Raw genomic sequence first — 12,597 nt, 5'->3', positions numbered from 1 at the left:
AAAAAACACAACTAACTTGGTGGGTTGTTTGAGGGATGTTTCCACATTCAGGAGATGATTATTGGGTGGTGGTAGCAGATCCTTGTTGTTGAATATTAAATATATTATTCTTTATTTATTTTAGTAGTGTATGCTAGATATTCCTGCATTCATTTATCAGATTGGATATATCAATCAAAAGATGTCAGGCCGAAGGAAGCCATCAGGGCTACTTACTGAGTGAATTTTGGCCGGTCGAAATTTGCTGCAAGTATGACCAGCTTAGGTAGCAGAGATGGGAGCTCTGGCAGAAAGATGTCCTGCCTGTATCTTTAGATGTTCATAAGTGTTAACTTGACCCTGGTTTTCCATTCATAATTGAAATGTGTAATCCAGCTGACTATGAACAATCTTCAAAGAATGGTATTTTACTTGTTACAGCACATCTGCAGGTCGGCGACCCTGGCTGGATGGGGAGAGTTGTATGGAAGAACCGGGTATAATTACATTTTCTCAGGTAGGTTCAGTGTCTAGTCATACAGAGGTGTATGGTAAAGCCCAGTGGAAATTGGCTGAACTAGAGCATGCACTAGGCCTGTGCGCCCTCTTCTTCTTCTTTTTTTTTTTTTTTTTTTTTTTTGTCTTTCACATATAGCTTCTTTTGGATATCCCTGGTATGTTGAGGTCAGCAAGGCCTGCATGTCTCTCATCCATGTGGGGGACAACTATAGCAGGGAGTCCACAGTTCAGCGCAGGAGTACATGCATTCGGTTGCTACATTCTTCTTTCCTGAAATTGGCTGACCGCTTTTTTCAAGATGCGTCAAAGCAAAATGTGTGAAGTCTTGCAGCTTATTTTGTTAAAGCGGTTACAGTCTGGCTAGATGTGCTTTCAGACAAGGACTTCTGCTCTCTTCATGGAAGCAGTGGTCTCTCTGCAGTGACTCGACAGACTATCGCTCTCTCATCCGTAAGAAGGAGTGTGAACTTTGATTCTACAACTAATAAAATCTGTGTTATTGCTAGTGACAGACCTAATCATATGCCATTTTTTTTTTTTTTATCATATAGTTTCTCTTTAAAGCATAAGTTCACATTATGATTATTATGATTATTTATTTTTATTTTTTTATGTGAATGGAGCCCCACATGGCCCCATTATTTTCAAATTGTGACAGCAGGTGTTGGGAGAAGATTCCCCTGTTGTCACAGGGATTGGGGACAGGCTGCAGATGCTGGAACCTTTTACAGGTTCCAACCTAGACATGGATGGAGCATGTTTTGAAAGTGAACTTTAAAATGTAAGCCTTTCAACTGCTGAAACCAAAGTGATGGGTACTATTCACAGATCTAGAGTGCTTTTTTTCTTCTCATCCTTGGGTAGCGTTTTTTTAATTTTTTTCTATCACTTTTGGATAGTGAGTATAGAGTAAGGAATAGTTATTACTACTTTTTTAGGTTTTTATTGCAGTCTGTTCTTCACTTTATGTCAACAAGGACACAAACGGTAATAAACTCATTGAAGGGTTAGAAGTTGTCAGGTTTTGTTGCCATCAGGAAGTGAGCAGTTTTGGATGATAGTGTTACTAAACCCACAACAGTAAAATCAGTCTGTATATGCAGTAAAGCATGCTTGTTATACTCACTGTGGAACCTAAGGGGTTAATCCTCTGCATTGTGTAAAAAGGATGTTTGATTCCATCTTCTCTGATCCTCCCCTTCTACTGTCCCCAGTTCATCTGATAACAGAGCCTTGGGGGGAGGGGAGCTGCACATGCTCAGTTTGGTGTGTGTTTGGAGTGTTTTCTTTTTGTTGTGTTTTTTGGGGGGGGGGTTTTGGGTTTTTTTTTTTGGGTTTTTTTCTTGGAGTGCATGTGATCAGCACAGGGCCAATCAGCACTGGCCAGGCAGAGGCTCAGGGGTTATCCAGCCTCATAGGAGAATCAGGAGAGAATGAAAACTCCTCCTACAGGCTTTAACCAGTGCTCAGCTGGACACCGATAGAAATCTACTGATGAGAATAGGTATTTAGCAGTTTATATTTACTAAAATAATTGCATTTCCATGTTCTGTGTACCGTGATACTAGACATAGTAAATGCAGGGTCGTGGGTTTAGTAACAATTTAATCCCCAATGAGCAATGGTAAAAACTTACCAGGGGATCTTCCTTTTTCATATTTATTTATTTATTTTTTTTTCTACTCGGGGAAACTATACTCCCTCTTCAGTAATATGATGTCCACAAGCTCTCTTGCTGGTGACTATCCTCTTGCTGACAGTTTGACTGCATATGCACACCTTTTTAGTGCCCAATGTAAAAATGTTTGCAAGGAGGGAGATATGAATTTTTATTTTCAAAGAGACTCAGATGGGTTCATTTACTAAAGCTGGAGAGTGCAAAATCAGGCTGACCTCTGTGAAGAAACCAATCCACTTCCAATCTCCGCTTCTTCAGTTAAGCTTTGGCAATAAAACCTGGAAGCAGCCATTTCTATGCAGAAGTGAGCCTGATTTTGCACTTCAGCTTTAGTAAATAAACCCTCTTTATGTCCATCTCTTTTTCTACAAAAAAAACAAAACTTTTCTGGTTGTAGTTCAGCTTTTAAAGGAATTATTTTTTTTTTTTTGCCTGGAGTTCCACATTAAACACTCCAATTATCCCTTGGGTTCATGGTGCTTTTATATCTGTTCCCAGTTTAATAGTCTGTTGGAGCCTCAAGGGGCTCTTGATCCCTTCAATTGCAGTCTCCCTAATGAAGTATGAATCAGAACTTTAACAGGAATAGTGGGAACTCCATAATAAAGGCAGCAGTAGCTTGGAAGACCTGCAGAGATTTTATGAGATCGTATTGCCAGAGTTAGGCCTCATGCACACTGCAAGCCAAAAAATATTTTCTTCCCAACAGGAGTTTGCAGCACCAAACGTGATAGATTCATCTCTTACATGGGTGTTATTGCACGTTCTTGTATCTGGTGTTTGATTTCTATTGGAAAGAGTTGTAGCCATTAGAATGCATTAGTTGGGAACACTTTTGAGTGATTTTTTTTTTTTTTTTTTTTTGGGCCTTAGGATTATATAAATATATGGCACAGGTAGGCAATTTAATCATTAGCCGCCCGGCCAATGGCCGTTTGGCGGCTTGAAATGCGCTCTTAAATTCCGGGTGCACGCCATTTGGCGTGCTCCCGCACATGCGCAGTTTGCGGCACAGCAGAGCGGCGCAGCAGCGGGATCTGTCACGGGCCGTGCACCTCGGACACGGCCGATGACAGATCCGAGTACCGGCTCCCGTAGCTGGTACCATGTGACCTGCTGTGACCAATCACAGCAGGTCACATGATAGTTGTATACAGTGGATGGCTTCATTCATGATGCCATCCATTGTATACTAGTGCCTAACTGTGAATGGTCACAGCAGGTCACATGCACATGTCATGTGATTAGCTGTGACCAAATCACAGCTAAGCACAAAAAAAAAAAAAAAAAAGAGCTGAATGAATCCATTTCATTCAGCTAAATGCTTGCTTATAGCAAAGTAATTCTTTGCTATAAGCAAACTGTGTATAAAAAAAAAAAAAATACTGATCACTCCCCCAAAGTAGTACAATGTTACTATGGTAACATTGTACTACTTTGGTCATAGTAAAATATGAAAAACAAATCTTTAAAAAAATGTAATAAAAAAAATATATATATTTTTTTTTTTTTTTTTTCATACTGTCACCAGTCAGTGTCCATGTTCACCGCCATGCCAGTTATATGAAGACGCTGTACTGCACTGGTGACAGTATGTAAAAAAAAAAAAATAGTGAAAATAATTTTTTTCCGAAAAATTATGACAAAAAAATACAACTTCAAAAAACTCGCCATTCCTCTTATGAAGTATGTCGGACTGTCTACTCTGCAAAAAGGGGTCATTTGGGGATATCTGTAGTATTCTGACATTCTTGGACCTCAAGAAATTAGATTGGCTGTCAGTTCTTCAGGATTGATCAATATTCAGATCTATACCATAGTTTGTGAACTCTATAACTTTCCTACAAACTAAAAAATACATCCTAATTTGGGTTATTTTCACCAAAGACATGTAGCAGAATACATCTCGGCCTAAATTTATGAAGAACAATTATTTATTTGTAAACTTTTATAACAGAAACAAAGAAAAATGTGTTTTTTTTTTTTTTTTCAAAATTTTTGGTCTTTTTTTGTTAATTTAGCAAAAAATAAAAACCCCAGCAGTGATTAAATACCACCAAAAGAAAGCTCTAGTTGTGTGAAGAAAATGATAAAATTTTAGTTTGGGTACAATGTTGTATGACCACGCAATTGTCATTCAAAGTGTGAGAGCGCTGAAACCTGAAAAATGGCCTGGGCAGGAAGGTGTAAAATCACACGGTATTGAAACGGTTAATCAACTGGAATTTACCAAAATCTAAAATGAATTTTGCATGGGTTGTACTTTAAAATTTAATGTAAACCTTTTACTATAAACTCATTTGCTCCCTTTTGGAGTAAAAAAAAAAACACTTTCCATTGTATATTTAAATTTTATTTTAATACAGGCGTACCTTGGTTTACGAATTTAATGCGTTCTGAGGGACTTTTTGCATTTTGTGAAACATTCGTAAATCGAAATGCGGTTTCCCATAGGATTGCATTGAAAACCAATTAATCCGTTCTGGAGGTCAGAAAAAAGTGAAAAAAAAAGTTTATCTGTTCAAAACACTTTTTTATGAAGTGCACTTTAAAGGCATAAATAGTGTACAGGGACATGATTAAACAAAAATTTGTAAATGCATTGAAAACCAATTAATCCATTCGTATTGCGAAAAACAAATTCATAAACCGAGCCATTATTTTCAATGGTTTTTCATTTGTAAACCAAAAATTACATTAACCAAGGCGATCGTAAACCGAAGTACACCTGCAAGTGCAAAAGAAAAATCCTTGCGGATTCTGCGAGAAACTCAGTGACCGTGCAAGTTAGTGTAGTGACAACCTCACCTGTGCTGCTCTGAAATCCTAAGCAATGTGATCAGTCCGGCTCAGGATACTGTTGAACTACAGAGCACCTTCCCAAATGCTAGAAAGTTGAGAAGGGGAAATGTTCTGCTGTCCAATAAAGCAAGCAGCTGAGAACGGAAAGGCCCAGAGCTAGGAAGCATGAATAAGAGTAGAGCCTACATGACCAGGTAGAAGGGGTACCAGGCAGCGTAGAGTTAAGGTTTGGAGTTGGACGAAGGCAGGAGGTACTTGTGTGATTGGCTGAGGAGATGGTGTGAGGGGGAGGAGATTAGTTTGCAGCGAGGGGTTGGGCTGTAACAGTCAAGTCGGGAAGCCATCAGATGACCCTTCCTTCCTCCCAACCTGGTGTTTGGATAGGCAGAACTTAAGGTGGGTCTTTAGGTGGTGTTGGCAGTCATTGAATGGCGGTAAAATCTGTTTGAAAGTGGGGACCCATCTGTTGGTATGGTGTCCACTGGTTGGCTGGGGTCTAGTAATACAGACCAGGTACTGGTAGACCCATTAAAGTGTCTGAGGGCAATTGGGAATGCCCCCGAGGCGGTGTATTGCGGCTGGAGGCATATACATTTGGAAAATGGTGTCACAGACCCAAAACTGGTTGGGTCCATGGTGTTTCATGGACTTATTTATTTCAGGTACTTGTATAGCGCCGTCAATTTGCGCAGCGATTTTACATATATATTGTACATTCACATCAGTCCCTAACCCTCAAGGGGCGTACAATCTAAGGTCCCTAACTCACATTCATACATACACATACTAGGGCCAATTTAGACAGGATCCAATTCACCTATCAGCATGTCTTTGGAGTGTGGGAGGAAACCGGAGTACCCGGAGGAAACCCACGCAGGCACAGGGAGAACATGCAAACTCCAGGCAGGTGGTGCCATGGCTGGGATTCGAACCAATGACCCGAGTACTGCCAGGCAGAAGTGCTAACCACTTACCCACTGTGCTGCCCAGAATATCCGTACTGTAACGTTGAATCTGTTTATTTGGTTATTTATAGTTTATTTATGGTTATTTTTCTAATAAAAGGCATCACGGCCATTTTAACTCCACTTGTGTTAAGCCTTTTATTTTGAAAAGGTGGGGAGGGAGAGTGAAGCTGGTTGGCATGCTGGGGTTTTTGTTGGGGGTTACCTCTGAACTACCTTTGTCATGACCATGCTGCTCTTTCATAGATACAGTATGATGAGTGTTGTCACCCTGACAGTTACTGGCAGGTTCACCAAATGAAAAAAGGGGGGCACTTGAAAAAATAAAACTATTGCAGTTGCCACATCAAAGGGATAAGAAACTTGTAAAGCGCAATGTTCTGTGTTACACGAATCTGCAGCAAGTTCTAGGAATATTTCCAAAGTAGAACATTGGTGGTGTGACTAGTTGTGAAAGCAGAAGTGGTTTATGGTGAGAGATTTCGGCCTAAAGCCATATGTCTTGTTGCTCAGATCTTTGTAATATTCTTCCCTTTTTTTTAGGGGGCTCTGATGATGCCTGTGCTGATACAGAGGTAGCGGATGATGATGATGCTGCGGCGGCCAGGTAAGCTGGGAAGTACCAACTTGCACAATGTAATGCCCTTCTTTTGAACATTTTTATTCATTTTGAACCCCTGTTACAAATGCCTCCATTTTGGACTTTGTGATCTCAAATTTCAGAGCACACTAGTCCTCGCTGTATTTAAGAGTACATAAATCATAGCCAAATATTTTATATTCTGGAAATAAAAAAGGAGCATCATGATAAAATTTACTATATGCAGCTGTCAACCTTTCTTCTCGTTGCATGTTCAGAAACGGGGATTCACAGTTTGACAAGGTCCGGGGTCATGACATCAAATTGTTAAAATACCTCTCCGTGCGATATATCTGCGACTTGATGGTGGAGAATAAGAAAGTGAAGTTTGGATTAAAGTAAGTTTTCTGCTAAATTGCTTAAAGTTTGAGCAAGAATTATATGACCTTCACCTTAGTTTATTAAACAAAAAAGCCAAAATTTGTGTTATTTTTGTTTAGGTTGACATTGGTGCATTTTGTGCATGAACAGCAATCCATTTATTTGAATGGACTGCTGTGCCTGCATTCTCCTGCACCTTTTCAGACACGAAAAATGCATGGTGCTGATTATGCATGTGGTTAACTGCACTGCATTTCTCAGTGCGTGGGGGTGCTACTAAGAGTTGATGCTACTTCTGTGTGTGTAGCGTTGGGTTGTGGGGGGGTGTGTGTTTGTTGGGGTTGGTTGGGGTTGGGTTTTTGTTTGTTTTTCTTTCAAGCAGCATGGTTTGTAGGAATGCATGCGATTTACACACATTACTGCACTAATGTGAACCTAGCCTTAGATAAATGTCACCAGAACCGTTGTGGATTTTCCCTAATTTTCAATTCTTGGCCATCAGGACAAATCCTCAATCATCAGGCAAATCTGACAGGCAATAATACTGAAGATTCTAACCTTTCCACACTCCTTCCAAAATAAAAAATAAGACCGGTTTGGCTTTGCCATACTTTCCTTTTTAAAAAAACAAATTTTGTAATGAGAAAATGGCCAGATAACTTCCAATATATGACTCTAGGGGTTTCCTATGGTAAATGAATATAGTTTTATAGGTGGTTCAACAAATGTGACGTTAAAGTGCACCAGTCACCACACTCTGACTAACTCGCCTTGTATAACTTCATATGCAAACTGGGACTTTTCATTTTACAGGTATAAAAAGGGATGCTAGTGTTCTGGTACTACACACAGTAGTATTACTGATAGGCAGCGCATATGTCGCGGGCCAGTCCAGGGACCGCTCATCAGTATAGTAGACAGCAGTTTTAGTGCGTGCATGGAACAGCGTGTGGTGATGACGTTTCTTGTGAACGAAGAATTAAAACCAATGGATATCTACAGAATACCTCAAGCACAGTACGGTGATATGAAACTCGGCTGCAGTAGGACATTTGAATGGTGTAAACGTTTCAAACATGGCCACGTGTCCATCAGTGACTATCCCAGCCGTGATGGTTCACAGCCCATAGCAGTCATTCCTGTGAACATTCAGCATGTGGAACGCCTGATCCTGGATAATCGGCTTATAACCTGTTGTGAAATTGCACAAGAGACCAATCTTTCTGCGGCAACGGTGAACACATTGATGATGAAGTGAAGCAGGCTGTCCTAGGACTGTTCAGGCGCACTGACAAATCTTTCCATGACAACTTTCCAGGCATCAGTTAAACGCTGAGATGAATGTATATAAATGTAGCAGGGGAGTATTTCGAAACCTAAATGCAGTTTCCACGCCTTTTTGAAATTTGTTCATTTTAATAATATAAACACAAGTCCCAGTTTGACTTGAATGCCCCTCATATATTGAAAATTCAGTCTTGCAGGTTAATGGGGCTTGTTGGAAGATTTGCTATAATCTCCTCCGTGGCTGCTTCTCCTTCCTTTGCATTTTAGTCAGGCCCCTTGCATAATGCAGCCTAGAGGAAACCTACTTTTCACAGGAGCCTGGAGACTTGATCAGCTTCACACTGATGGCTGCAGCAGAACATAGGGGCATCAAACATGCAAGGGGCTATTGCACTGGGGGATTGAGTAATTGACTGTTCGAGAATGATAGCACTTATGGACATCAAATCTGGGCCTTTCTGGTCACAATTGGGACAGGTTCTGCTGGTTCATGAGACTTGGCAAGCTCATTACAGTGGGGGGGGGGGGGGGGTAATGTCCTTCTGGTGGTTGATTAGATTCCTTGGTGAGGTGTGCTTGGAGAACTACTGCTGCTGTCTATGGGCGAAAGATTTGTTTATGGCAATGGTCTCCAAACTGGGGCCCTTTGCTTGCCTTCATCTGGCCCTTGGGGCACTATGCCTGCCTCTGACACCAAAGATGGGACATAATTCCTTCCACTGACATCAACAACTGGACACTATTCTTGCAACTGACACAAACTATTTCTTCCCCTGATAGGGCATTGTTTACTCACACTGGGCACAGTCAGCCCCCTTGAAGTCTGAAGGACAGTTAATTGGCTCTTTTCTTTAGAAAGTTTGGAGACCCCTGCCCTATTGGCATCAGTTTGACACGCTTCTGAAACCCACCGGGATTCATTAACAGGTGCATTTGACTTTCTGGCCTGCATGTGAACTGCCTCGAGCAGGTTTTGCAGTCTCCTAAACCTTGTTTGGACTGCAAAACCTCAACAGAGGCCGTTGTGATTATTATTATTTTTTTCTGTAATAAACAAGAACTTGATCATGAACATTCAAAGTTGAAACAACGCAACCCCCCCCGCCACGAAACTTCTTCTGGATTTTTTTTTTTTTTTTATGTCTAGTGTCACCTCCTCCGAAAAAGTGGATAAAGCTCAACGTTATGCAGACTTCACTCTTCTGTCTATCCCATATCCAGGTACAGAATTTGAATTTGTTTAATTCTAGTTTTGTTGTTTGTTTTGGGAGTAGGGGGTTCTTTAAAACTGTACTAAGCTGCTACTTTTTAAAAACAAAAACTGCAAGACAATGGCATAATGTTCTAGCATGCATCACAAACTAGCACATTATGAAATGCTTGCCTTAGAACAAAGCCCCCCAGTGGTGCTTTGTCACTGCTGATAGGGCTTCCATCTTCCCCCGGTCTTCTTTCCAGTTTCAATTGCTCTGGTCCTTTTGGCCGAGCTGCAACAACTTCACTTCCATGCATGCACACTGGTGTCATGGTTTCAGCACGGGTACATTGTCCCTTCAGAGCGAAATGCGCCGGTGACATCACTGGCTGCATCCAGTGTGAATATCTCCAAAACACTGTACTTATATTAGGAGATATTCACTGTACCTACAGGTAAGCCTTATAGACTTGCCTGTAGGTTCAGCTTTCAAAGTGGAGTTTTTAGGATCGCTTTAAAGCCCAACTCCAGGCAACTAAACAAATTTCAAGTTCAGGTCTAATGGAACAATTGAAATATTGATTTGCCCAATCCTCTGCTCCTCCCCACTACCAGACCAGTCTGTGCAGCATCTTCTCCCTCCACTCCAGTCCTCTAGGGTGCTGATATCAAGTCCAGTGCAGGGTCCATAGCTTTTTGACGTGTTGAAGCCGAGGGACAGTCCACTGTTGGAGTGTGGGGGAGCACCATCTGCCAGGGGAGCGGAGGATCCAGTAAGTTAAAATGGTTTCATCTCTTCCCTAGACAAAACAAGCATATCTCAGTGGCTGCAGCCCCACTGCAAGGGATCATTTTACATTTTCCTGGAGATGGGCTTTAACTATGCAGGCGTATTGAATACGCATGTGTATAAAATGAATAGCAAAACTCATACAAATATATTTTGTTTTCCTCCTTTTTTGGGCAGATGTAGATGCAGGAGTAGAAAGTCTCTATTCACACCTATACTATTTTTTTTTTTTTTTTTTTTTGGGTGGGGGAGGGTGATAATTCCAGCAATACAAAACTTCCATAAACACCCACTGCACCTAAAACACAGGGCTGCATAGAGGCTAAATTAAGTGCCCAGAGGGTTTGCTGTGTAGGCAAATCTTGTCCAGCTGTCATTTTATGGATCTGTATATGATGACTTGTAGCGTGTGTATATATGTGCTTTGTCTTCTGGTGACAATCGGGTTGGCAGTGGTCAGTCTGACTTGAAATCTTTAACCACTTCCAGACCGGACACTTTTACCCCCTTCCTGACCAGGGCACTTTTCAGCTTTCAACACTATCACACTTTGAATGACAATTGCGCGGTCATGCAACACTGTACCCAAATTAATTTGTTACCATTTTTTTGAGACCGATAAAGCTTTATTTTGGTGGTATTTATTCACCACTGGGATTTTTATTTTTTTTGCTACGTAAATGAAAGTCCAAAAATTTTGAAAGAAGTTTTTTTTTTTTTTTTTTTTTTTTTTTTTTTAACATACTGTCACCCTAGCAGTACAGTGTCACCATGGTGACACTGTACTACTTGTGGGGGGTGATGAAAATTTTTGCTTTATAGGATGTAAAAGCAATCATTTCTCTTTCTCTCTGTCTGCATTCTTGCAGTCATTGAGAAGTACTGAGTGAGCTGTGATTGGTCACAGCTTGTCACATGGTACAAGGCTGTTGTGAATAGGCTTGTACCATGTGACCTCTGTGATCATTCACAGATTTCACACGTAGTAAGCAATGATGTCACAAGTGACATCTTGCTTACTACTTTGCATGTGATCACTGATTGGCCAATCAGTGATCACATGATCGGGACCTCGTACAGAGGTCCCGTCCGACCGGTGTTTCACTGTGTCCGGAGGACCCAGTGGGCACCGGATCGCGGTGCTGCGCACTCCCAGGGAGCGCACACAAGCAGGGTGCGGGGAGGCAGTTTATAAACGGCCACCCGACCCTGCACTGCCACCGTCCGGCTGTTTTATATGCAACGGCCGGTCGGGAAGTGGTTAAGTGGTTGCCTTTATTGCATGTTAGACACTGATGTTTCATTGGTTGCTCTTTCTGTTATTTTCAGGCTGTGAATTTTTTAAAGATTACAAAGACCGGGACTATGCTGCAGAAGGCCTGGTTTTTAACTGGAAGCAGGTAGGTCTTGTATATGCTGAATATGATTCAAAACCTGGCTGAACTAGCAAGGATTTATTCATTCTATTACCAACACCTGATTTAAAATGTGAACCATCATCATAGTTTGTTAGTGTAATGGAAAAAAGAAATACTTGTGTTCTCAGCTCATTTCTTTTTTTTGCAGCCCTGAGCTGTTGATTTCTTGCAGCCACTTTCTGCACATTTTCCTGATTATGATGACAATGGAGCTTGCCTGTGCATGGATGCATAAATTGGATACTTGTACTCTCCATCTGAACCTTGGGAGATGGAAACAAAACAGTGTTGCCCTAAAACACAAAGTGCCTTCGTGGCAGCAATGTCAAATATTACACTGTTCGATTAAAAAAAGTGTTCCTTTAATTTTTTTTTTTTTTTTGGAGTATAGCATCAAGTCAGTTAAACTCCTGGGGTATTGATCTGGTCAGTTAAGTAGCAGAGGGGGTTGTTAATTTCATTAACACCAAAGCAATTGAAACTGATTAACAGGTGCACTAGATGGGCAACAATGAGACGACCCCCAAAACAGGAATGGTTTTACAGGTGGAGGCCACTGACCTCCTTTTTTTTTTTTTTTTTTTTTTTTTTTTTTTTCCCCCTACTCCTCTTTTCTGGTTTCACTAGTTTTGCATTTGGCTAGGGTCAGTGTCACTACTGGTACCATGAGGCAATACCTAGACCAACTCTCCAGGATGGCACATCGATACGTGTCATTGCCTGAAGGTTTGCTATGTCTCCCAGCACAATCTCGAGAGTATGGAGGAGATTCCAGGAGACAGGCAGTTACTCTAGGAGAGCTGGACAGGATCGTAGTAGGTCCTTAACCCATCAGCAGGACTGGTATTTGCTACTTTGTGGAAGGGGGAACAGGAGGAGCACTGCCAGAGCCCTACAAAATGACCTCCAGCAGGCCACTGGTGTAAATATCTCTGACCAAACAATCAGAAACAGACTTCATGAGGGTGGTCTGAGGGCCCAACGTCCTCTAGTGGGCCCTGTG

The 12,597-nt window shown here is 41.3% G+C and overlaps 1 protein-coding gene across 5 annotated transcripts in view; it reads left to right on the top strand.

The window, feature by feature from the left end:
• The window catches only part of MTMR14 (myotubularin related protein 14), an 84,294-nt gene that overhangs the window by 26,184 nt on the left and 45,513 nt on the right, over positions 1 to 12,597 (top strand). For all 5 annotated transcript variants that reach the window (XM_089654342.1, XM_089654340.1, XM_089654341.1 and 2 more), the window contains exons 4-8: positions 421 to 496; positions 6,487 to 6,550; positions 6,802 to 6,921; positions 9,339 to 9,412; positions 11,506 to 11,576. In XM_089654342.1, coding sequence (XP_089510468.1) covers positions 421 to 496; positions 6,487 to 6,550; positions 6,802 to 6,921; positions 9,339 to 9,412; positions 11,506 to 11,576 — 405 coding nt within the window. The remainder of the gene's footprint in view (positions 1 to 420; positions 497 to 6,486; positions 6,551 to 6,801; positions 6,922 to 9,338; positions 9,413 to 11,505; positions 11,577 to 12,597) is intronic.

Source organism: Staurois parvus, unplaced genomic scaffold (genome assembly GCF_062004578.1).
Source record: "Staurois parvus isolate SC_StPar_1 unplaced genomic scaffold, SC_StPar_1.0 ptg000757l, whole genome shotgun sequence".
In the NCBI taxonomy this organism is placed as follows: Eukaryota; Metazoa; Chordata; class Amphibia; order Anura; family Ranidae; genus Staurois; species Staurois parvus.
The sequence above is the reverse complement of the archived record's forward strand: the minus strand, read 5'-3'. Positions and strand labels throughout refer to the sequence as shown.